The sequence below is a fragment of the Sus scrofa genome, chromosome 7 (genome assembly GCF_000003025.6).
Source record: "Sus scrofa isolate TJ Tabasco breed Duroc chromosome 7, Sscrofa11.1, whole genome shotgun sequence".
In the NCBI taxonomy this organism is placed as follows: Eukaryota; Metazoa; Chordata; class Mammalia; order Artiodactyla; family Suidae; genus Sus; species Sus scrofa.
Genome location: NC_010449.5, coordinates 20,777,488 through 20,804,422, shown reverse-complemented (window position 1 = coordinate 20,804,422; position 26,935 = coordinate 20,777,488). Strand labels below are relative to the sequence as shown.

Sequence of the window (26,935 nt, the reverse complement as noted above, 5' to 3'; positions counted from 1 at the left end):
TGGAGAGCAGTGAATTTGGATGACAAGGAATATTTTTCTGATTCTGAGGCATAGTATCTGAGTCACAGGTGAAATCTGAGCAGTTTGGTTCCTATTGATGGAGCCAGAGGACCATTCTGAGACTCCACAATACAGATGGTGGCAGCAGAAACCTGAGCTGAGCCTGTAGGTCTGGCTTGACTGTGTCCCACTGGGGCATCTGCAGGTTGCAGCGGTGGTGGGGTCTCCATGTATTTCAACACTGACCACTTGTGTGAGAACAAGAAAGGTTTTTTTGTTTTTTGTTTGTTTGTTTGTTTTGGTCTTTTTTCCTTTTTCTGGAGCTGCACATGAGGCACATGGAGGTTCCCAGGCTAGGGGTCCAATTGGAGCTACAGCTGCCAGCCTACGCCAGTGCCACAGCAACGCGGGATCCGAGCCATGCCTGAGATCTAGACCACAGCTCACGGCAATACTGGATCCTTAACCCACTAAGCAAGGCAAGGGATCGAACCCGCAACCTCATGGTTCCCAGTCAGATTCGTTAACCGCTGAGCCAGGATGGGAACCTAAGAAAGATCTTTTTAAAGTACTCCTTAAAAATCTTGATGCTAAGTAGAGAGGAAAGAGAACGAGGGAAAGAACGAACAAAAGAAAGGGGGCAGTCAAAGGGATAAGTGAAATTTTCCAAAAGAACTGCTAATTTGTAGTCTTCATTAAGAGTATTTGAGAAGATGAGATACAAAGTGATTAGAATGATGATTAAAACATTTGATCTCAGCCCTTAAGAATTGGTTGGCAGGCACAGTGTCACTTGTGTCTGCTGGGACTCATGGGCAGAAGTCAGGAGATATGCAGTGGCTGTTCTCATGCAGCTCTGAGTCACGTACTAGAGAAGGTGACAGCCTGGTGCACAAAGGGGCTGTGCTCCAGAAGGGAAGCCAGTGCCTCTGCTGTTCCTCCTCATAGAGAAAGCATGAGAGCTGACTTGAATGAGAAGAAACATTTTCTGCGTGGGTGTCAGCTGGGAGTGCCAGCCTCCCAGCACCTGGGAACATTGGCTGATCCTCCCACAGGGAGAGAAACAGCCATTGTTCCCAATTCATTGCCAGGCAACTCAGAGGAAGTCCCTGGGGTCACTGGTTAAACAGTCCTGCTTGTGTACCAGCAATGCCTTTGCTCTTGGCCCTCCTAGCCATGCTGTCCTGAGAGTCCACACTCCCAGCTTCCCCATCCCTCCCAGCAGGTGTCTCATCCCCTCTGGGAATAGAAGGAAGGTTAGGAAGGGTCTCACTGAGCAGTTGACATTTGAGCAAAACCTGAAGGAAGTGTGGGGTGATGCAGGTGAGAGTCAGTGAGGAGAGCATTCCTGGGTTCCTCATAAAATTTGGAAAGTTGTGGAGTTCCTGTTATGGCTCAGCAGGTTAAGAATCTGACTAGTATCCATGAGGTTGTGGGTTTGATTCCTAGCCTGGGTCAGTGGGTTAAGGATCTGGCATTGCCATGATGTGTGTCACAGACACAGCTCAAATCCGGTGTTGCTGTGGCTGTGGCGTAGGTCGGCAGCTGCTGCTCTAATTCAACCTCTAACCTGGGAACTTCTATATGCCGCATGTGTGACCCCAGAAAGACAAAAAAAAAAAAAAAAAAAAAAAAAAAAAAGAAAAAAAAATTGGGAAGTTGATACGAGAAGACAGCAGATAAGAAATAATGCAGAAATATCCACAGTAGGTGCAGATCACAGGCGTATGGGAATTAAATCAGTCTAGAAACATGGGACTCACTTGGGAGGTGAGTCAAAACCCTTTTAGGTAGGAAATTGGCACAATAGTGTGAGTCAAGGTGTGTGCCTGGCAGACAGAGAGGGCGAGAGATCGGGGAGTACCCCTGTGGAGCAGAAACAAAGGGTGTTTCATGCAGTTGTTTGCTGGTAAATGTTTAACCATTGTTTCTCCAGGAAATCCCTCCAAATCCAGATTTGTTGTGTTTGTTACTTCTCAGCATGTAAATATTCCCACCATGGCCAATTCTGATGCTACACTGGACATAGAATAGAAAGAAAGGAAGAAACATTCAAAATGACATGCAGATTTTCCACCGGAGGCCTGAGAGGCTGAAGATGGCCAGGGAAGAATTATAACTCAGTGTGTGGACATGGACAAACCACTGACCTGTTTTGTGACTCTGTAAATACCAACTGATTCAGGGCCCCTCTCTTCATACACAGCCTGAAGGGACTGAGCTAAAGGAAATAGAAGTTTCCTTCTGTAGTTTCCCTTTCATTTATTCTTTCCTCTGACAGAGCTATTGTGTTTAAGGCCCTTTTCCTTAACGGCATTTCACATTTTCTTTTCTCTGCCAAAGTAGTTCAGGTACCCAGTAGGAATGATTCTCCATATCTGGGCCATCAAGTTGAGCCAAAAATGGAGTAGGCAGTTTGGAGCATCCCTGTTTGTTTGCAGAATCCCTTTCTTGGGAGTCTGTGCTCTTGGAAAGGGACTCAGCTGAGTCTGAAACACCCACCCAGGACTTCCTGTCATGGCTCAGCTGAAATGAAATTGACCAGTATCCATGAGGACGTGGGTTCGATCCCTTCCCTAGCTCAGTGGGTTAAGGATCCAGTGTTGCCATGATCTCTGGTGTAGGCACACCCAGTCCACTGGGACTGCTGCTTCTGTACCCGGTGGAGACCTGGTGGCAGGTAAGGGTGTATTGACTGCCAGGCCCTCTCCTCTGGAGGCTTCCTCTGCCTCGGGGGAGATGCTGCCAGAAGCGGACAGTTCTTCTCACAACTGCAGTCATTCCAATCTCTGAGTCTGGAACCGAGCAATACCAACATGGAATCCCAACATCCTCTCCTACTTTCCATATGTGTTGATGGATCAATAGATAGATAATTTCTATTTCTTTTCCAGACTTTACTTTTTAAAAATTATTTATTTATTTTTGCTTTTTTTTAGGGCCCCACCCTCAGCATATGGAGGCTCCCCCGCTAGGGGTCAAATTGGAGCTACAGTGGCTGGCCTATACCACAGCCATAGCAACTCGGGATCCAAGTCACATCTTCGACCTACACTACAGCTTAGGATAACACCAGATCCTTAACCCACTGAGCGAGGCCAGAGATTGAACCTGAAACCTCATGGTTACTCATCAGGTTCATTTACTCTGCTCCACAATGGGAACTCCTCTTTCTCTGACTTTATATAATCTTGTACACATTTTATTAGCTTTTATGAGGCACCAAGTCCTCTCTCAGGTGCCATCTTGTTTGACTGGTTTTTCAAAATTCTGGGATGTGCTATCATCCCATTTTACAAAGGAAAAACCTGATTTTTTCAGGGATGGTGAGTAACTCACCCCAGTCTGACTCTTGGTAAATGGCAGGGCTGGAATACAAACCCAAAGATTTTTGTTCCAGATTTCCATGTCTTTCCAGTATGTCTCACCACATGTCTGTGCCAGGAGTACATGCATATCTATATGTGTGTATGCACACCCACCCAAACCACTTCGTAGAGACTTGTTATTATTGGTATTTATTACAATTAAGTTGATTGTGTCCTTACAACCCAGCCTTATGACTTCATCAGCTATTTCTGGAGTGACTAGTACATACCAGAGAGCTGGCAGTAGTGCAATCAACCATCCAGGCCTCTAGCCCCCAACACATAGATTTTAGAGTACTGAGACATTCTTAACTATTTCAGTAAAATAAATTTTAAAACAAGTGACCTTGACAGTGGAGGAGAGAGTAGAAGGGGCAAAAGGGGCAGGCAGATTGGGAAGGCATGGCTTCTAACTCCCACGTGAGAAAATGGCCATCAACCAAGTAACTAATGAAACTGTCTTCTTCCTTCTCTGTGCCATCATTCATTTCCTCATTCCAGGCTAGAATGTGGGGAGACTGCTGCTATTACAATCTATTTTATATAACTCTCGCAAAAGAAATGGAGTCGAAAAGTTGAATAATTTTGTGTTGTTTTTTAGAGTCCCCAATTTTTTTTTCATTCTCATAGTTACTGAAGGTATGTATTACCTCCATTTTACAGATGAAGAAACTGAGGTTCAAAATGATTAATTTGGGGTAGTTCCTATTGTGGCACAGTGGGTTAATGATCCTGCTTTTCTCTTTGGAGGTGCCAGTTAGTCTCAGATTCGATCCGTGGTTCAGGAACTTCCATATGCCATGGGTGATGTTGGAAAAAAAATCCCCAAACCAAAAACTAACCAACCAAACAAAAAAGCTCTATTAAGTTGGCTAAGGCCACAGTTTTTAAGGAGAAAACCCTGAGACCAACCCAAGAATGACTTGAATTTCTATTCATTTTCCACCATCCCAGTAGTGTATTAGAACAATTTCCATTTTGCTATAACTCAGGGTTTGTTGTTTTCTGTGTCTACCAACAGGGGACAGCTATATAAACTGTGATGCCTCCACACACTCCAATAATGTGAATCCTTCATGTTCACATCTGGAAAGCTTTCCAAGATATATATTTATAGACAACAGCAAGTGTATATGTCTACTATCTTTTAAGAATGAAAGTTAGGGGCTAGGGAGATAAAACATGCATTTATTTTATTTTATTTTTTTTGTCTTTTTAGGGTCACACCCATGGCATGTGGAAGTACCCAGACTAGAGGTCAAATCAGAGAGTAGTGTTGGCCTATGCCACAGCCACAGCAATACCAGATCTGTGCAGCATCTTCAAACTGCACCAGAGCTCATAGCAATGCCAGATCCTCAACCCACTTAGCAAGGCCAGGGATCAAACCCTTGTCTGCCTGGATACTAGTGGGGTTCGTTACTGCTGCTCCACCATGGGAACTCCGCATGCTTTCATTCTTGACTCACATCAGCATGAACTAACAGAGGGCAGCCACACCAGAAAAACTGTGTTATCTAGGTAGCAGTGGAGTAATCCAGCCAAGAAGCTAGATTCTCAGTGTATACCTTGTTATTTGGGTTGGATTGAACTCTCCGATGTGTTACTTACTCAAGAAAGTACATTTTGTACTAAAGAGAGCTTCTCCGAAGTAGTACTTCCCACCCCTCCCCTTTTACTCTCCTTATCCCCAAAATACACAGTACACACAAAGAAAGAAACCCAGAGAAAGTTTTTAATAGGGAAAATTTTGCAGGTGCAGGATCAGTCAATGACGTCAGAACACCGGTGCCAATGCATTTATTTCTGAGAATTGATGAATTTGATGGGATGCTCTGGATCCACACATCTCTTTGGAGTCAGCAGGTTTTGAAACCTAAGGCACGAGAAGAAACCAATGTAAATGTATTTGGGAGCTTCTTTCTTAGCCATACTCAACACATGCAGAAAAACTGACAAACCTGTTTCCTCATAAAGTGTCTGCTTCTTTCTGGGTATCAGCCCTTTTCACTTATTCACATTAAAAACTACTCACGGTAAGAGGACCCTGTCTCCAGGGAAGGTGATCTAATTTCACTCTTTAGATAGGGTTGCAGATTTGGCCAATAAAAATATAAGATGTCTAGTTAAATCTGAATTTCAGATAGAGAACAATTTTTGTTGTAGTGTAGTGTGTCTCATGTAATATATTGGGGGGATACTTATACTAAAGTAATTATTCGTTTCTTACCTGAAATTCAAATTGAATTGAACTTCCTATATTTTCTCTGGCAACCGTATCTTCAGATGCTACCTGGAGCTGGTTTAGTGCACTTGAATACGTTAGCCCAGAGGGACAAGAAGTGCCTAGCCTGGTGCTGCTGGTAGAACATTCTACACTGAAAGACATGGTCTCTACCTCTGCTGTCCAATGCAGAAGCCACCAACAACTTGAAATTGGTTAGCATAACGAATGACTTTTTAATTTAATATTATTTAAATTTAAAATGTCACATGTGGCCATTGGCCTATATTGGACAGAGTGGCTTTAGAACTAGTCATGTATCTCCCTCCACATTTAGCAACTGGAATTTGAAACCAAGTGGTGACTAAAAAAGGTCCATCACCCAGGAATAAACTCACAAATCCCTGCAGCTTAGTGCTTATTTCATTTCTGTGCAGATGTAAGTTTTGTTGCCAACACATTAATTCTGCATATTCATTCTGAGTATTTACTGAAGATCTACTATCTGGGGAGGCTGTGACATGCCAGGGTATGGAGATACATGATAGAATTTTTCAACAGAGTCACCCTGTAATGATCATGTTAACTGGCTAATCCCTGCATTAGAATGTAAAAGGGCAGCAAAGTGGCTTTCTGTGCAGAGCATGCATTGTAAGTGGATGAAACAGCATGGATTTGGTCACACGCACCAGCTGTGTGACCCTTTTGTTTCCATTATTCTAAGCAAACATTTAGTAACCCCAGACCCAGGAGGGTATTAAAGGGGATTCTTTTATGCATGTTATCTGCTGGCAGAGAAGAGGCTCTTGAAGGAAATAGGACTTCCTAGGCCACTGAGGATTATCAGGAGACATTAAGTTTGGCGAGGTTGGTCTAGAAAGGTAGAGTGTGGAAAACAAATGGAGCACATGGTACTTCCAAATTTCACCACAGTCCTGGTAGCTGTGTAGGACAATAGGCAATGTATTAACAATGGTTAGTGGCCAGACACTTTTATACAGATATGTAGATAACCATATGCTTTCTGGACTACAATAGACATTTCTTGGCTCATTCACCAGAGAGTTGAGTCCTAGGCCTTCTGTTAGATGCTGAGATGTCACATTGTGTAGACAGAACAGGTCCCACCTCATGGAGCAGAGAGTTTCATAGAGAGAGGCAAACAACAAGGGATCTGATAAATAAAATCTTAGACAGATTTTTAAAGAATCTAAACAGAATGATTACTACAAAGTAACTTGGAGTGAGAAGTGAGCAAAAGGAGGTTACCTTTCTATTTTACTTTTTATACTTTGTTACAAAGTTAACAGTTCTTTTTGTTTGTTTGTTTGTTTGTGTTTTTGTTTTTTGGTGGCAAGTGAAATTTCCAGGGCTAGGGATCGAACCTGTGCCATATCAATGATAATACCAGATCCTTAACTTTCTCTGCCACCAGGGAATTCCTAGATGCATACCCCTACCCACTCTTTTTTTTTTTTTTTTCTTTTCTTTTTTAAGGCCTCACCTGTGGCATATGGAAGTTCTAGGGCTGGGGTTGAATTGGAGCTGCAGCTGCCATCTACACTGCAACACTGGATCTGAGCCTTATCTACTGCCTATGTGGCAAATTGCCAGAATGCAGGATCCTTAACCCACCGGGCTAAGCCAGGGATGAACTGCATCCTCCTAGAGACAACATTGAGTCTTTAACCCACTAAGTCACAATGGGAACTCCTAAGTCTTCTTTTAACATTTTACACACAGATGTTTATACAGGTTAACAATCTCTCCTTATATAATCTCATATAATGGAGCTTTTATTTTTAGATGGTAAAGACATTCTCTTCCTTACTTCCTATTTTTTTCCTCTTTATTTATTTATCTAATACTACTTTGCTTTGCAAAAGGTCAAGAGTCTATTAATAAATTTTAACATATTTTGCCAGGAAATTTTCTTAAAAGATTGTGCAACTGTGGCAATCCTTCTTCATCCTCAGTATCCTAAGTATTGTTGATTTTAGTAGTTGTCCATCTGTAAGTGAGAAATGCTATTTCTTTTTTCCTGTCATATGCATAAACTAACTTCTAGGAAGGTGAACTATTGTACATGTTTGTTTGTTCATATGTATTATCTATTTGAATCTAATAAAAGGTATAAAATATCCTATTTAGTATTTTTCTGTTATTGTTTCCTTTTCCTAGCAGTCTGTTGGTCTTCCATGTAAATTAAAGCCATTAACCTTTTGTGAATAATGTTTTGCAAATCCTTCATGACAATTCACTCTTTGTTATACACTCTATGGTAAATTTATTTTTGGCCTATGTGGTTTATGTCCCCCTTCCTATATGGCATTTGTCTTTCCTGTGCTGCTTAATAATGACACTTACACTTCCCCCTCAACACATACACATAGTGGAGTTCCCATTGTGGCTCAGAGGTAACAAATCCAACTAATATCCATGAGGATTCGGGTTCAATCCCTGGTCTTGCTTAGTAGTATAAGGACCCAGCATTGCTGTGAGCTGTGGTATAGGTCACAGACATAGTTTGGATCCCATTCTGCTGTGGGTGTAGACCAGCAGCTATTGCTCCAATTTGACCCTAGCTTGGGAACTTCAAACGTGGTCCTAAAAAAGCAAAAAACAAAAACAAAAAACAAAAAAACCCAAAAAAAACAAAGAAAACCCCCCAAAACAAAAAAACACACACACATAGAAGAGTTCCCCTCGTGGTGCAGTGATTAATGAATCCAACTGGGAACCATGATGTTTCAGGTTCGATCCCTGGCCTTGCTCAGTGGGTTAAGGATCCGGCGTTGCTGTGAGCTGTGGTGTACGTTGCAGACTCAGCTCGGGTCCTGCGTTGCTGCGGCTCTGGTGTAGGCCAGTGGCTACAGGTTGATTCGACCCCTAGCCTGGGAACCTCCATATGCCGCAGGAAGCGGCCTTAGAATGGCAAAAAGACAAAAAAAAAAAAAAAAAAAAAAAAAAGACACACACATAGAAAACTAACATCATACAAAGTGTTCCCTAAAATTTCATCTAGTATTGTTATTTGATATTTGGATCTTCAATCCATCTGGGTAGGTCTATTTCAGATTGGCCTGACTGAGGAAGAGCTGAGAATGAGCTTATCGGAGGAAAAATAGAGGACAGACACTGCAGAGGATGTACAAATGTCTTGAAGCAGCAAAGGTCCTCACAGGTGGGAAAAGAGACCAGTGTAGCTGGACAGAGAGATGGAGATGAAGTGAGGGAACTGGACAGAGGCCAGAGATGATCATGGATGACCCCTCAGGTCATGGTAAAAAGCATGGTGAATAAATTAAGATACATATTAAAGGTATAGGTGACATGACAGATATAGTCTGGATGTGTGGAGATGAAGGAAAGTGAGGTGTGGCTCACTCCTGGAATTTTTGTGTGAAGACATGGATTTACAGTAATGTCATTGACTGAGCTGGGGAGGATTGGTGGGAATAATAACCTTAGGGAGCATCATTTAACTCTTGTATCTTGACTGTATTTAGGTTGAGAGACCTTTTGGGTTCCAAGGTAGAAACTTGTTTGCACACCTTTGTATCTCAGGGATGAGCTCAAGGCCAGAGATGTACAATTAGAAGTTTATTGCATATAGGAATTCCCATTGTGGCACAGCGGTCATGAACCCAACCAATATCCATGAGGATGCAGATTCCACCCCTGGCCTGCTCAGTGGCTTAAGGATCTGGTATTGCCATGAGCTATGGTGTAGCTCGCAGATGCAGCTTGGATCTGGTACTGCTGGCTGTTGCATAGGCTGTCAGATGTAGCCCCCATTCAACCCGAGCCTGGCAACTTTCACATGCTGCATCTCTGGCCAAAAAATAAATAAATAAATAAATAAATAAATAAATAAATAAATAAATCATGGCATGTAGATAGCCTTTGAAACCACAGCACTGATAAAATCATCAAAGAGACAGTAAATAGGGGATAATACCAAGCTCCAGGTTTCTAAAATTTTGAGCACATGATGGTCTGGCCGTTTTGTTTGTTTGTTTGTTTGTTTTTGTCTTTTTAGAACCGAACCTGCAGCATATGGAGTTTTCCAGGCTAGGGGTCTAATCAGAGCTACAGCTACCCGCATACACCATAGCCACAGCAACGCAGGATCGGAGCCGGCATCTGCGACCTACACCACAGCTCAAGGCAATACCTGAACCTTAACCCACTGAGTGAGGCCAGGGATCAAACCTGCATCCTCATGGATCTAGTTGGATTCATTTCCACTGAGCCACGACGGGAACTCCTGGTCTGGCCATTTTGAGGTAGATTTTTAATACAAGGACAATCTATCATGGTGTAAAGTCAAGTCCTGTACTTTCAGCTCTGGCTCACTGAATCCAGAAAGAAATGGACATGCTTAGCTGCCACTGCCTTGTGCTCTGAGAGTGAGGAATGTGGTTAAAGTTTAAGCTCCTGCTGGCAGTCAAGTAACATAATAGAGACCCTGAGGCATAGTACACGTGCTTCTTTCAGAAAGAACCTCAACTATAAGAAACACCCCGAAGTCCTAAGTCTTAAGTGATGTTGGTTCTATTTCCTTGCTCATCCTACAACTTAAACAATTGTGATGTGATTAAATCCAATGAAGTTCTGATATTTTTAATATGACTACATTAATATGTCAGAGAATTCATTTTATTTTAAAGTATACATGTCATATTCCAAATTCTTTTGGTGTTATAATGGTTATACTTAGTATTTTCCTAGAGATTTGTCTACTTACTAATGATAGCGTTTTCTGGGTGTAAATGTACATTACAGCTGCTTTTTGGTAATTCTCTTGATAATGCTAGTCCTACTTTGGTACAGTATTGAGTTATTAAAATAAAATAGAGCAAAAGAATTCTGGGTCTACATATGAGCCCTTATTCTTAATTTTAGTATGTATGGAGAATCCTCGATTAAGTTCCTAATGTATTTAATAATCCATGTGCATTATACTTTACAGGAATATTTATATTTATAATTATAATTTAGGATTAACTGATGACAAGTTCTTTGAAGGTAATCTACTTCTAACCTTAAAGTACATATATTTTAAAAAAAAGATTATAAAACCTCATACTTGTAAAAAAGAGTTCAAATGCTACATTTGAAAAATAGGAAGTGAAGATCCTTTTGGCACAGTGGGTTAAGGATCTGGTGTTGTCACTGCAGCAGCTCGGGTTGTTGCTCTGTCTTGGGTGTGATTCCTGGCCCGGGAACTTCCGCATACTGTAGGCTTGGCCAAAAAAAAAAGAAAAGAAAAAAAAGAGAGAAGTGAATGGATGATATATGGATGGAGTAAAGGAAAGGATATTGCTGCATAGATTATTTGGATATTTTAAAGGGGATTTTATAATTGGTGATATTGTGTCAAACTGATCTGTATTGTTTAGAATGGTCTATGTACTTGAATAATGAATCTGTCTCAGCCTCACATCTCAATAAATCCCTGAGATAACCTATTTTCCCTGGTGCCCAGGTGTCTTCAGTAATTAGAAGGCCTGGGTTTACCATTCCAATCAACTTGTCCCTCTATAAATAGGCCCCTCCAGGACCTTTGAGGATGGTAGATCAAGACCTACTCAATGGCTGGAAACCAACTAAAAGCTACTGAGAGTTTATTGCCCACTAGAGAATTTTCCCAAATGGTAACTAGGGCTTTTGGATATAAACAGTGACATTTCAAAGTAAGAGGCAAAGAACAATATTGGAGAGGGGAAAGCTAGGCCAGAGCTCCGAGAAATGTTCTCTGCTTGGGGAACAGCCTCTTAAAAGTACCTCTTAGGTAAGAGCTGGTCAAATGGCACCTGCTGTGTTTCTTTGAAGCTCCCCAAATAAGTTGCCAATGCAAAATGGATTTTCTGACGGGATTTGTTACTGGTAAGAGAAGATGTTATTAGAAGCCTGTTAGTCTGGTATATAATTAATGTCTCCTCTGGAAATAAACTGACCTGCTAGAACAAAGTGCTTCCTGATGGCCCAGCCACTGACTCAGCTCAACATTTACTCAACGTCCAATTACCAAGTGCTTCTTACATGCTAAGGTCTATCCTGACTATCAACACTTTAACAAGATGGAGCCTTGACCTTAAGGAGGTCTTGATAAACAAATTTAACACATTGTATCACACTCTTAAGTAGTCACAGTTTTATTTTTGGAGCCCAGGCAAGAGAATTCCAATTCAAGTCTTCTTAACTCTTTTCTTCACTCACCACAGTAAGTTTATCAAGTCCTATGGCTCCTTACCAAACCATCTCCCCATTTGTCCCCTGTTTTGCTTGTCACATACTAAATCTAAAGCACATTAGCTAACACATAAATGTGTGACTAATACACTGTCAAGATTTATCTCCTCTATGTAGATTTCAGAGAGATCGCTTCTCCTTCACTTAAATTTTTTTGCAGAGTTTATGACACAATTACTAATATTCTGGTATGTGGGCAAAGGTAAACCCATTATGTATTGAATTTTTACTTATTTCATTATTCTGACAATCTCTTAGGGAGCAGTTGGTTATAGCCAGTGGTTAGAAGTACTGGCTTCCTGACCTTGGGAATTGCATAAGTTGTTTATGCTCTTTTCCTGTTTCCTCATCTTTAAAACTGAGATAGGGGAGTTCCGTTGTGGTGTAGCAGAAACAAATCCGACTAGGAACCGTGAGGTTGCGTGTTCGATCCCTGGCCTCACTCAGTGGGTTAAGGATCCAGCGTTGCCGTGAGCTATGGAGTAGTTTGCAGACTTGGCTTGGATCTGGTGTTGCTTCGGCTGTGGTGTAGGCTGACAGCTGTAGCTCTGATTAGATCCCTAGCCTGGGAAACTCTATATGCCACGGCGATGCCCTAAAAAGAAATATAAAAAAAATAAATAAATAAAAATAAGACTGCAATAGGAACATTATTTATTTCCAAGACTGTTTGGCTAAATTAACATGCTGCACGCATGACATATGTTAGTGTTGGTAAATGTTGGCCGTTCCTTTTAGCACCCTAGGTTCTTACTTCAGAACCCGTGCTGCTGAGCCCACTTTTTCCATCACAAGACAAAGGCAGGCATATGGGAAGAAATGGACACAGGGAGATGTTGAGCACCTAAAGCTGAGGTCACACACCTAGTTGAGTGTGGAGCTGGGTTCACAGCCAACCTGGCAAGTCAATGAAAACTATCCCAAGGCTTATATAAAGCAATTCCAATGTAAGGATCCAAGATCTCCAACATACAAGAAATGCTGGGCAGAAACCTGGTCCTGAGGGCTCCTACCTGAAATGCCGTGATTTTTGGTCCAGCTATCAGTTAAAACCTCTGGAAATTGTAACATATGAACATTAAGGTAATCACTTCTTCTACCATGTTGCCTTCACCCTACACTCACTCTAGTCAGTTCTTTGACAGGTAGTTTCAGGGGGTGAGGGGAGGGGGGCGGGGGTTTGGTGGTGATGGAGGGGTAACACAGGAGTTGAAAAGAAGGATGGAGCTACCTCAAGACTATGGGATATCTGTGCTAACATTAGAAAGAGGAAGGCACATCCTGGGGAATCAGCTTGTTTAGATTATCTCTCCTTGCACACTGGAATTTGAATGCTCCAAAGAATGACTCCATGCAAAATGCTTCATTGAAGCTCCAGGAGTATTCGAATGAGTGTGTCTACCTAGGTGGTCCAGGTCCCACTCTTTGGCTGACTTAGCCTCCTTAATCATTCCCCATCCAAGTACCATCATCCAGAAGAAACACTTGGATACTGAACCCTGGAAAATAGGATCCTAAGGATTTTTGCACAGACCCAGATTGACGCTTTTGGTTTGGGTTGGCTAATTTACCAGATCCCTAGTAGTTAACTGTTTTGGGGAGGCCTGTCACCCTATTCTAATCCCTTTTCCGCTGCATCCAGAACCTAGGGGCTTGAGCACGTTATATAAAGTCAATTTTAGTTTGCTGACTGTCAGGCACTGATCTAGGCTAGGGACATTAGGTGGTTTGTCAGGAAAAAAAAAAAAAAAAATCAGTAAAAACACCATCACTCTACCCCCAATTTACATATAAGACTGTTACCAGGTTAGAAATTGGCCCCAAATCTCAATTTGTAAATGGAGAAAGCACAATTCCAATCTAGATTCAGTCTGTTCTACCACCTTAACTCCAGGCAATATTCAGATGCCCTTTTAATGCTCTGGTTCCAGATGGTATTTGAAGGTTAGCGCGAATACTGAGTGTGAGTTTAACTTCCTTGCAGGATTAGAAGTCTAATTGCTTGCAGTTTAGGATGAGGCGCCAGAGAGCCTGGTCATTTTACTTGGCCTTTGCCCTCACGAACCAGTTTGCTAGTCAAGTTTATAGGAACCACCAAATACCTCTGCAGGTAAGCCACACAAGTTACTGATCAAAACCACATCACTCGACTATCTTAAATACGTAGCAACTTGGCTTATCATTAGATTTCCTGCAAAGGCACACTTCTATTTACATCTCAAACTTTTTCTAAAAACCTAAAGTTTTTATTATCCCAGCTCCGGTAAAAATTAACTTACCTTTGCCTCGCCTTTTTCTTTCCCCTTTCATCTATAATGTCACTAGCTCTTTTTTTTGAAATAGTGGGGGGCTCTGAAAAGAGCCTTTGGGTTTGAAAGCACTTCCGGAAACCCTGGTACTGGTCTAATTAATCACTTGCCCTTGGCCTTGTGGTGGCTCTCGGTCTTCTTGGGCAGCAGCACGGCCTGGATGTTGGGCAGGACGCCGCCCTGAGCGATGGTCACGCGGCCCAGTAGCTTATTGAGCTCTTCGTCGTTGCGGATGGCCAGCTGCAGGTGGCGCGGGATAATGCGGGTCTTCTTGTTGTCGCGAGCCGCGTTGCCAGCCAACTCCAGGATCTCAGCTGTCAGATACTCCAACACCGCCGCCAGATATACCGGAGCGCCAGCGCCCACCCGCTCGGCGTAGTTGCCTTTGCGAAGCAGGCGGTGCACTCGGCCCACCGGGAACTGGAGTCCGGCGCGCGAGGAACGAGACTTGGCCTTGGCCCGAGCCTTTCCTCCTTGTTTGCCACGTCCCGACATAGGAAAAAAATAAAAAGAAAATAAACAAGACAAGACCAGTCGTTATGGAAGACCAAGTCTACAACTAGGTAAGACACAGCCGCTTTTATAGGCATTTCCTGGGGAGTAAATTCTGTTGCCTGATTGGCTATTAACCAGACACAGTCAAGTAGCCAATAGAAAAGCTTTATTTCCATCCCTCATTTGCATAGTTCTGCCCATAGATGACAGCCTTGCTGTTTTTCTTCCAATTAACTAAGACACGCTCTGCATCCCTCATTAGCATAAAGGCCCTATAAGTACCAGAAATCCGCTTCCTGCTTTCATTTTGATCTTGGTTTTTTTTCAGGTTCAAAATGCCTGAGCCAGCGAAGTCCGCTCCCGCTCCGAAGAAGGGCTCCAAGAAGGCGGTTACCAAGGCCCAGAAAAAGACGGTAAGAAGCGAAAGCGCAGCCGCAAGGAGAGCTACTCCGTGTACGTGTACAAGGTGCTGAAGCAGGTCCACCCGGACACCGGCATCTCGTCCAAAGCCATGGGCATCATGAACTCCTTTGTCAACGACATTTTCGAGCGCATCGCCGGCGAGGCCTCGCGGCTGGCGCATTACAACAAGCGCTCGACCATCACGTCCCGGGAGATCCAGACGGCCGTGCGCTGCTGCTGCCTGGGGAGCTGGCCAAGCACGCCGTGTCCGAGGGCACCAAGGCTGTCACCAAGTACACCAGCTCGAAATAAATTGCCAAGTAAGCATCTTTACACTTACCCCAAAGGCTCTTTTCAGAGCCACCCACATGTCCACAAAGAGAGCTGCAATCTCTAACACTTGGTTTTGTGTGATTGCGTGAGTGGTAGAGTTATTTGTAACTTTGTAATTGGGTGTAAGGTGTTACACAATTAAAACCGCTGCTGTGTTGTTGACACGGTCATGCCAAAGTGTTAATCACTGTTTTCTGCCTTAGGGCTTAGCCCCCAAGTGTAAAGTCCACTCTATTTTGTGGGTTGCAGTGATCAGTGTGCTGCAGTTGGTCTGGGGTGATTGGAACATGAAAAACCTGCTTAGGTTTCTGGTGCCTTGTGTAACCAGTACAGTCAGAATTGAATGCTTTAGGGACGCTTGCAATTTGACAAAAGCTTCCTGTAAGTTCGGGAAACTAGGCGGGAAGAGAGCAGGGGCGCTGTGGATGGAACTTGGCAATACAAAGTGTCTAATAGAGAAACTTCCTTACCTGGCAGTCCTGGGCGGGGGGAGATGGTTCCTGAGAAATTCCGCATTCCCTTAAGCACTTGGTCATTTTTGCTCTAAGGGAAGATTTTGAGGTGAGTGAAACACATTTTCCATTTTATTTTATTCGTCTAGAACACATTTTCTGAACCTAGGAGTAAAATTTGCTTTTTTTGTAAAAAAGTGGGACAATACAGGAGGTAAAATTGGCTACAAAGAGAACAAGGCTTTTTCATTTGTTTTGGTGTTTTTTTGGTAGGATTTGGGGTAAGATAGCGTATCATTTAGATTGCTTAACATAAAGACCCGGTGATCTTAAATGTGCTGTTTTCTTTTGACATCTTGGAAAAATACTGAGGCCTGTCTGGTGCTAGACAGACAATTTGAGCAGGACTTCACCATCATTGGCTGTCTAACCTGGAAGTTACCTGAGAAATGAGGGGCAGCCCTGGCCCAATTAAGGCAGAAGTGCAAATATATAGGACAATGACAGATGCTTGTCACAGGAGATCAGCCAAATTTTAAGATTCCCCAAGTCCTTAAACAACTAAAACAGATTTTTTTTCTCTGCCCCTAGTGAGCCTGCCCAAGGACTTAATTGTCCCAAGTCAGACAAATGTCTCCTCACTGCCAATCTGTTTACACCATAAATGTCCAAACAGATTCACTATTCCCAGAACGACTGCAAGTTGATTGGTTTGTTTTCTTCTCTTCCCTTTTTTCCTTATAAATAAATTCTGGTTTGTCTCTATTAGATGAAGTAGTTCTGTTGCTTGATTTCTCTTCAGTACGAGAGCAGGCTGGCTAATCATTAATTCCTTTACCATTTATTTTTTGACGATTCCACCAAGACATTGTTTACCTGACTCCTACCACAGTAATCAAAAGAAGTTCAGGAACTTGGCCAGCCCTGGCTACTGAGTTTTCTGTTCATCTTCCCTTGACTCTTGCATACTAAAATTTATTTTTTGCCTAAGTTTGTTTCTTATGTTGGTTCTTAGACTGTACTCAGTTGATTGGATACACATTAATGGTTTTAGGTCAGATCATTAAGTGATTAGTTGATGTTAGCGGACAGGGTATTTGGAATTTGGTTTCTTGCTAATTTTTTGGGTTGTTTGTATTTGTCTAAGAATTCTGATATGCTCTGGCATTTGAGAACACAGGGTCAGGAATTTGGTGTTTTTCTTTCTGGCCTTTGAGGGAATCTACTCTGTTTGGCTTTTTGTGTCTATGTACTATGGGTTCTTTTAACTAAAAATCAAAGTTTATTTCCTCCTTTCAAAACTCTGTTTTGGGGATTACTCTATATGAATCCAAATAATTGTCAGTATCTGTAAAAATAACAGTCCTGCTCCAAAGATAATAAGAAATTAAAGTAACTGCCAAAACTTTTTAAATGTTAGACTTAACTGGAGACAAGAAAGAAAACAAGGAAATGGAAACTCCAGCATGCAATTGGCTGAAGCATTTAAAGTTTATGCTTCAATAATTCCAAAAAACTACTGTCCCTTCAGGATCTTTGGGTCAGAAAGAAGAAACGTGTCATTATAAATAGAACTATTGAACAAGGAAAAAAAAAAGAGGGCTACTAATACCTTTATAAATAAACATTTAATAGTTTATAAACCCTAATGAGTTATTCGTGAAGTTATGGCACTGAAAATTAGAATTTCCTACCAAACTTAAAAAGGTATCAGAGAATTTACTCATATTTGCAGTAATGATGTTCCCTGAGGGATCTCTGGTCTTAATCCCTTTTGTTTCTTTAACTGATCATCACTTAAATCTCTGGCTTTGTTTTTAAATTAAATACCTTTAAATGCTGTTCCAGTTTCACAATAAGCCCCTCCAACTTATATGATGATTGAGAATATTTTCTGCTTTATGAATACAAGTAATTTTGAGCAAATGATCTACCTCGGCGCGAAATTAAAATATTATCATGTAAACTTAGAATTTTAAATAGCTTACCTAAGATGAAAAATCACATCAATTTAAAATAAGAGCAAAATCATATTTCTCCTGATCCTTTAAATGTGCTACTTCTTTAAGTTGTAACTAAGACAAAAAAAGAAAGTTTAATTGAATTTATATAGTGGTCTTAGGTAACAGCTTACAAGATAAGAAACAAGACTACTCCATTTTTTAACAGCTTAAACATTTTAATACATGGTTAAATATTAATAAATTTAATACATTCGTTGGAAAAAAAATCACACATTTTTGAGTTCCCTTTGTGGCTCAGTGGAAACCAACCTGACTAGTATCTGTGAGGATGCAGGTTCTATCCCTGGCCTTGCTCAGTGGGTTAAAGGATCCAGCATTGTTTGAGCTGAAGTATGGGTTGCACATGCGCTGGGATCAGGCATTGCTGTGGCTGTGACTTAGGCCAGTGGCTGTAGGTCTGATTCTACTCCTAGTCCGGAACTTCCAGATGCTGCTGTGGCCCTAAAAAAAAAAAAAAAAAATCATATTTCTAATTAAGATAATTTTTGGATGATTTGATAACTTAATTTTGCTTTAAAAAATGGCTCTACTCCTTTTATTTTTTTTTGTCTTTTGTCTTTTTAGGGCTGCACCCACAGCACAAGGAGGTTCCCAGGCTAGGGGTCTAATCAGAGCTGTTGCTGCTGGCTTACGCCACAGCCACAGCAATGCCAGATCAGAGCCCCGTCTGCGACCTACACCACAGCTCACTGCAAGGCCGGATCCTTAACCACTGAGTGATGCCAGGGATCAAACCCGAAAACTCATGGTTCCTAGTCGGATTTGTTTCCACTGCACCACAATGGGAACTCCACACTCCATTTTCTTTATTACTGTCATAATATAGTTATAAAAATAATGTTTGTAAAATATTCTAGTTTACTCAAATACAGGGGTTATTTTCTCTTAAACAAAAAACCTAATTTAAATTTACTTAATTTCTTCAACTCAATATACTGATTAGATCAGTTAACCACTTTACTTAAAATTTTACATTACACAAATTACACATTGTACTAAATTATTACAAGATGGTGATAATGTAAATAACATAATTTTAAAAAAGGAATTTTGTTTGTTCGTTTTTTTTGTTTGTTTTAGGGCTGCACCCGCGGCAAATGGAGGTTCCCAGGCTAGGGGTCAATCGGAGCCGTAGCCACCAGCCTACGCCAGAGTCACAGCAACGCAGGATCTGAGCTGCATCTGCAACCTACACCACAGCTCACAGCAAGGCCGGATCCTTAACCCACTGAGCAAGGCCAGGGATCAAACCCACAATCTCGTGGTTCCTGGTCGGATTCGTTTCTGCCGCGCCAAGTCGGAACTCTGGGATTCTTTTTTTATTTTATTTTAAAATTTTATTCATTTGTTTTTGGCCTTACTTGTGGAAGTTCTTGGGCCAGGAACTGAACCCAGGCCACAGCAGTAACCAGTGCCACAGCAGTGACAATGCCAAATCCTTAACCCATGAGTCATCAGGGAACTCATATAATGGAATTAATTTTTATAATGTTACAAATCACAAGGGCTCAATGTGTCAGTTTAAATACCGAATTCAAAGTCTATGGATAACTTAAAGAAATTAGGTGAATAATGAGTAAATAAATGCCTAATTTTGCATACCTGAACACTTTCTAAATTGAAGGGTACAAAATACCTACCAGTAACAATCATTAGATCTATGCAAGTCTTTTATTTTGTACACAGTTAAGAATGACCATAGAGTAACAGGTTAGAAAATACGTAGATGCCTGAGGAAAAGGGAAAGAGATATGCTTGTTTTTGATTAAATTCGTTAAAGGGAAATGTCAATTGTACATGTCGTCCCAGAGGACCAGTCAGGTTTTGCATGGCCTCCCAGTTTCCTTATGCCTGTGAGGGAACTCAATCGCCTGCCTTTTTTAAGGGCTGTTGTTAACACAAACAGCTCTTACTCTACCGAGTATGATAGCTACAGAGAAAACCAAATATGTACACAAATAATGGTTGTTTGGTCTGTTTATTTATTTATTTACTTATTTATTTTATCTTTTCTAGGGCTGCACCTGCTGCATATGGAGGTTCCCAGGCTAGGGGTCAAATCGGAGCTGTAGCCACTGGCCTACACCACAGACACAGCAACACTGGATCCTTTACCCACTGAGCGAGGCCAGGAATTGAACCCAAAACCTCATGGTTCCTAGTCAGATTTGTTAACCCCTGAGCCATGATGGGAGCTCCTGGTCTGTTTATTAATTAGGAAGTTAATACTGTTCATTAATGTAGTAAATTCAATTAAATATGTATTGTATTATGTATACTGATAAGGTAAATATATTATAGAGCTGCGGTTAAAGGCTTTGAATTTACCACGTAATAATTTATCATATAAATATCTGATTTTTTTTGCATATACTAAACGATGCACGTAATGTTTACTAGGTTTGGTTTAAAAACAAGGAAACAAAAAACACTCCAAGAAAGAGAAAAATTAAGGATTCAAATGGGATTTTTAATTAATTGTTGTGCCTTGTCAAGATTTCATTCATTGACAGGTGGTTCACCTCAAAGTGCTGGCTACTATCACTCTATGTTGTGTTTTAAATATTACTCTAAAAAAAGTGGAGATCTAGGATGCGAAGCTTTCTCCTTCCTGTTTTGTTACTCTCTTTTGTCCTTTTCTCCATTATCAGTCTTTCCAATGATTAGATTTCAGATTTGGTCTTCCCAAGTATTAGGGGAAAAAAAAAATCCTCAAAGCCTAGCTGTTTCTGTTTTGACTAAAATTTCCTGAACGAAAGAATATGTGCTATACAGTTTATTTCTGAATATGGCTCCCACTAAAATTAAAACTCTAATTATGAAAAAAACATTTATTTAACTTAAATCCATCAAGATGATCTTTGAGACCTGATCTTATTAAGACACGTCCAATTAAGTCCTTGGAGGTAATACAGATTTCAAATATCTCATTATTGTATTTGTGATTGCCCTCATAACTTTTTTGTCCTTCTCTGTCTAATGCACAGATGACTAAATGTTATAAAGAAGAGACTAAAAGCCATTATGCCTTTATAAGAGTCTTGACTGAAGTGGGTAAGTTGAGAGATTCTGATGCTAGAAATGAAATATGACCTACCTAAGATGGAAATGCTGATTGAGGGTCAGTGGACTATATTTCACAGAGGTGACCTGTCATACATGATTCATGGCCAAGCTTGAGTTTCTAGAGGATCACCAATTGTTTTCTTTGAAAGTCCTCATTGGTCTATGTAAGAACAGAATGTTCACCTTGAACTCTATTCTACACAAAATAATGAACAAACTGATATCCTATTCCTAGGTAGTCCCTGGCATTTGTTTCCCTCCTTTTGTTACATAAGTTTTTTGACTTTGCTGGATGAAATAAATCTATTGCTTGGCATACCTTACACACAAGTAAACAATGTGCTGCTAATAATTAACTAAGCGTCTTTGAGTTGCCATTTGACAGACCTACCTCTCTGAACCTGTGGGATGGTAATAATTACCTACTCATGAAGATGGGTGAGGACTAAGTGAAGTAGCAAATTTAAAATACTTGTCTAGAAATGTTCTCATGCCATTAAAATGGCTGCCTAGCATTGCTCCTTGATGAAAAAAGTGTAGCCTCTAGAGATAAATCCCAAGTTTGACTCCCAGCTTGCCAACTATTGTAAGACTGAGCCAAGTCATTCATCTTTCTGTGCCTCTGCTATATCTTGAAGATGATGGTAATAGCACCAATCTTCTAGATATTTGGGAATATCAATGATCTTTAAGGCATAGAACACACTTTGAAGAGTGCCTGGCAAATAGAAGGTGCTCAGTTTTTGTGTGATGTTTGACATGTTTCATTTATAATCTTCTTTATACCTTAAAGGGACCTAAGGCAGCTTATGGCTGAAAACCTTGGTAGGAGCTGGTCTTTCCTAAATGGTAGGAATTTCACAAGTGATATGGAAAGATTGCCAACAGATTTGCATTGCATTTACCTTGATCCAACAGGTTGAAAGAAAATCCATTTTTTCCCCCACTTATCCTTAGCTCTCTAGGCATATACCTAAGGACATAGAGAATGATAGCTATCATTTGTCTTGAATCTTCCAGATTTGAAAGGATGTGTAGATTCAGCTTTGCAGGGAGTCCCAGCACTACTAAATTAAGAAGGTATTAAAGATTAATTAGCTCTTCTGGACTTTTACCCTGTGCAATCCTGGATGACTAAGCATAAAAATAAATTAGGCCAGATACACAGCTGCCTGTGACCTTTGCCTGCAAGACATTCTAGGCTCTGATTAAATTCTTTGGACTCTGAAAATCAGCTTGACCTATTTTCAGGTATGATGGGTTAATTATAAATTAGGAAAAAAGAGTAAATTTGGAGGCTCAGCTAATTTCTTACTGTCCCACCTCAGTTCTGAGGAGGAAAGTGAGCTTTTGGTTGACCCATTTAAAGACTTACATAGCGGGAGTTCCTATTGTGGCTCAGCGGTTAACAAACCCTACTAGCATCCATGAGGATGTGGGTTCAATCCCTGGCCTTGTTCAGTGGGTTTAGGATCCAGCGTTCCAGTGAGCTGACACAGATGAGGCTCAGATCTGGTATTACTGTGGCTGTGATGTATGCCAGCAGCTATAGCCCTGATTGGACCCCTAGTTGGGAAACTTCATATGTTTTGGGCGGGCCCTAAAAAAGACAAAAAAAAAAAAAAAAAAAAAAAGGTTTACATAGCTTATCATCCAATAAGAAATTTGTCTAGTACTTAATAGAAAAAGCTATCCTTGGTATTAGATCTCCCAGCTTCAGGCTCAGAGGATGAAGGAACAGAAATGATGGTGCTTGTCTCTTTCCATGAGGAGACCAATGCACTTAGTAGAGGCATTACTGGGGTAAAACCTTGACCCCTTCACTGCCTTCTGACCAAATCAAGTTCTCTGACAGTTTAAAAAAAAAAAACAAACAACAACAACAAAAAGCCTTCAAAAGCAATAAGAACAAACCTTTTTTTCCTCTTCTCCTCCTCTTCTCCCTTCTTTCATTTTCCTTTACTTTTTTCCCCACTTCCCTCCCCCCACTATAATCGGCCCAAAGTCAGCTGTAGGACAGAATATAAAACTACTGAAGATTAAAATGTGCCATTTTGGTGTTTCCATTGGTTCACTGGGTTAAGAATCTGATTGCAGCAGCTTGGGTTGCTGCAAGAGCCAAGATTCGAACCCACACAGTGCACAGGGTTAAAAGATCTAGTGCAGGTTGCAGCTGTGGCTCAGATTCAATCCTTGGCTTGGTGTGGCCATTAAATATGTGTATCCTCATCCTTCACAGGCAGTTCCACAAGGCTCACCCCCAATCACCTTGCCTCTGTCACTGTATCTCCTTTGTGAAATATATCGTGAAATGCCTAATACTTTTTCCTCACCTGGAAAATTCTTACTCACCCTATAAGATTTAACTCAAATATAAGTTACAGGACACTGACTAGATCATACTCATCTTTTATTTTGGGGTGCACAAGTAAACTCAAATGCTAGAGGGCAGGGGTATACTATAAGGAATCGCCGTCCAATAACCGTGCAACCTGGGAAACTCAATCTCTCTGAGCCTGAATTTCCTCATCTATAAAGCTGGTGGGACCATCATAGGTCCCTCAGAAGGTTGTTACAAGATTAAATGCATTGGTATCTATAATGTGCTTAGGGCACTGCCTGGCACAGAGCAAATATCCAATGAACATTAGCCATCACCGTTGTTATTATTGTCCTCAGAGTCAAGTACAATATCATATTTGATGACTTATAGAAGAGAATTAATCAATCAATTTCTCTTTTTACAGGAGGACCAAATGGACTTTAGAAATCTATTTTCCCACCTCCATTTACTGCTGGACACTGTTGCATCTCACAAATAAGTCAGGAAAAATGACTGGTCCTAGAAAGATAAAATATTTTTAACAGTCATGGAAGGATCAATAAGAACTTGGCTAACATTTATTTTAAGTATAAAAAAATGTTCATTGTAGAAATTTGTAAAAAGAGAAATATATAAAACAGAATAATAAAATGATTCCTAGTATCTTTTCTATATGTATATAAGATACATATATATGATTATGAACATATATATGAAATACACCAACAATAAATATATATCACATATAAAATGAATTTAGGTATCATGCTGTATATATATATACATGTAAATAACTTTCTAGGTAACATACCTAGAGAATACATTTTTTAATGAAAATGTTATTTATGTAATTAGTTGTCTGTTACTGGCTATTTAGGGTTTCATTTTCATGCATTGTAAATCATACAGATCACACTTATGTTTACATAAATCTTTGTTTAAACATTTTTAAATATTATTTCCTTAGGATAGACTTCTAGAAGTAGAAATATTAAGTCACAAGGCAAAAACAGTTTTCGAGACTCTTAATATGTACATCGTCCAATTGCCATGCAGAACGACTGCAGCGATTTATAATTCTACCATAATATGAAAACTCCTGTTTTACAGTAGTCACTCTGAAAATATTTTTAAAGCATTGTTAACCTGATAAATTAAAAAAAAAGTAATTTCTTTCGCTATGAGTGAAGATAGTTTTTTACTGTTTTTATTAACCATGACCCCATAAGAAATAAACTGCTGCAAAATGATGGACATGATTGCAACCATTCCAGGGAAAGCACTTTGTAAAGAATAAGTAGTATCTTAGGTTAAGACAGAAAAACAAATATTATCAGGGGTCTCCTCTGCCCAGGACTGTGCTGGAGTAATGAACTGTGTTTAGTTATGTGTAACTAAAACTACTTTTACATACATTGTCTCTTATAAGCCTCCTAACCACTCCATGAGCAAAGTATCTGCTCTGGATTGATTTATGCCCCTCTTACCCCCAATTTATATGCTGTAGCCCTAACCCCCAATGTGACCATATTTGGAGACAGGGCTTTTAGGAGGTAATTTAGGTTAAAGATGTCGTAAATATGGGGTCCTTATCCTAATCCAATAGGATTCATGGCCTTATAAGAAGAGGAAGAAAACCATCACTCTCCTGGCTTGCAGGCACTGAGGAAAGGTCGCACAAGGACATAGCAAAAAGGCAGCCATCTGTAGGCTAGGAAAAAAGGTCTCATGAGAACCTGATGATGCTGGTACCCTAACCTCCCATGTCCAGAGCTGTGAGGAAATAAATTTCTAGTATTACAGCCGCTCAGACTAGAGTATTTTGTTTGAGTAGCCTGAGCAGACTCAGAATGAGATGGAAGAAGCTGAGCCTTTTTACATTGTTTTGGTCTTTTTAGGGCTGCTCTCCTGGCATATGGAAGTTCCCAGGCTAGGGTCAAATCAGAGCTTCAGCTGCCCATCTACACCACAGCAACCCCAGATCCAAGCAGAACCTTTTGAAGCCAGACTTCTGGACATCAAATCCCAGCCTTCCTGTACCCTAGCTCTAAGACCTCGGGCAAGTTTTGTGACTTTTCTGTGACTCAATTTCCTCATTTATAAAATGAATTCCTACATTTTTTTAAAAATTTTTTAAAGGGAGCACACTTGGGATAATGACTGACACATATATACTGTATACATAGATGTGTACTTGTTTTTGCGGTATCTTAGATTTGTAATGCAAAATATGAATCATGGTTTTTTCCCCTCTGGACTTATTACGCAGTCTGAGAATTTTTAAAAATTATCCAATTCGTTGTTAGGTTTATAGCCATGAATAAACAGGTGGATATGCCCTGTCCACCTGTAAGTATAAGGCTCGGTCGACTCTATAATATGATCCTTAAGCCCCTGACATTTAATGGCACAACCTCTCAGGGATCACTGAGGTTTAGAGAAACCAAGTACATATTTCTCCAAGGAGAAAGATTTTTTAAACCGAAGGTCTCAATTCATTAGTGGGCTGTGAAATCAATCTCACGATGCACAACCAGAATTTTAGAAAAATAAATAAATAAACTAGGCGTTCTCGTTGGGTGCAGCAGAAACAAATTTGACTGGTATCCACGAGGATGTGAGTTCAATCCCTGGCCTCGCTCAGTGGGTCAGGGATCCAGCATTGCCATGAGCTGTGGTGTAATTTGGCGGCTGTAGGTCTGATGTGACTCTTAGTCTGGGAACTTCCATATGCCTTGGGTGCAGCCCTTAAAAAAAAAAAAAAAAAAAAAAAGCAAACAAAACAAAACAAAACACCCAAAAACTAGATTAAAATGCATCAGAATGCACTTAAATGAGTATTGTTTTCAGAATTTTTTGTTTCGGATGTGTATGTGCATGTGTGTGTGTGTGTGTGTGTGTGTGTGTGTGTGTGTGTGTGTATGAGACTGAGAGAATGAAAAGAGACTTTTCCACCTCACTTTGCATCAGAAGTTTGAAAGTCTCATTATCTGATTTCCACGTCAGAAGTGTTTCAAATATAGGCTTGCTCTTTTCCCTATCTCCTCAGGCGAAGCCCTTGTTTTCTTCTGAGACTATTATAACAGACTACCAACCTCTGACATTAGGCTCTTCTCAATAATTGTTTGCTCGAAAAACCTAAAGTCAAGGCAACTACAACAACAAGACAACAAGACAACTACAACAAAAATACAGAAACTCTCCTTAAAAGCCTCCAGTGGCTCCACAGCCTGTGGAACCCTACCAAAATTCTCACATAGGCATTTGGGGATCTTCACAAGAAAGTCCTTGTGGGATTTTCCTCTGCTAAACCCTGGGCTCTTGTTACACTACACTGTCCCCTCAGGATCCTCCTGGAAGGTCCAGCCTTGAAACTCATATACCTGTCAGACAAGTGAGGCCTAGATCAAGCCCAGAGAAGCATCCTAGACATTGTTCTAATATACTTTTTCCTATAGCTTTGCAGACAAGCTTGCCAGCCAGGTCCTATTAGAAGTCTGGGTCTGTGGTTTCCACTGAGACCAGGCTTCCTACCTCACATTTTATGATTAACTAAGGGCAGGGATTGCGTCTCTTTCCTTGTGTATGTTTTTGAGGGTGGAGGGCAAAGGGGTGAGGCGGGCATAGGGATGAAGTTTAACAAAACCAGAAGCAAAACTCAGTTGAGGACGCCAGCCACAA

General features: G+C 40.7%; 1 protein-coding gene and 1 pseudogene across 1 annotated transcript; one reads left to right on the top strand and one right to left on the bottom strand.

The window, feature by feature from the left end:
- Positions 5,086–15,273, bottom strand: LOC110261482 (histone H2A type 1-C). Its single transcript, XM_021098432.1, has 2 exons — positions 14,130–15,273; positions 5,086–5,244 (listed from the first exon to the last, which is right to left on the bottom strand). Exon 1 carries the CDS (start codon positions 14,652–14,654, stop codon positions 14,262–14,264), a length of 393 nt encoding a protein of 130 aa, XP_020954091.1. The 5' UTR covers positions 14,655–15,273; the 3' UTR covers positions 5,086–5,244; positions 14,130–14,261.
- Positions 14,900–26,027, top strand: LOC110261485 (annotated as a pseudogene).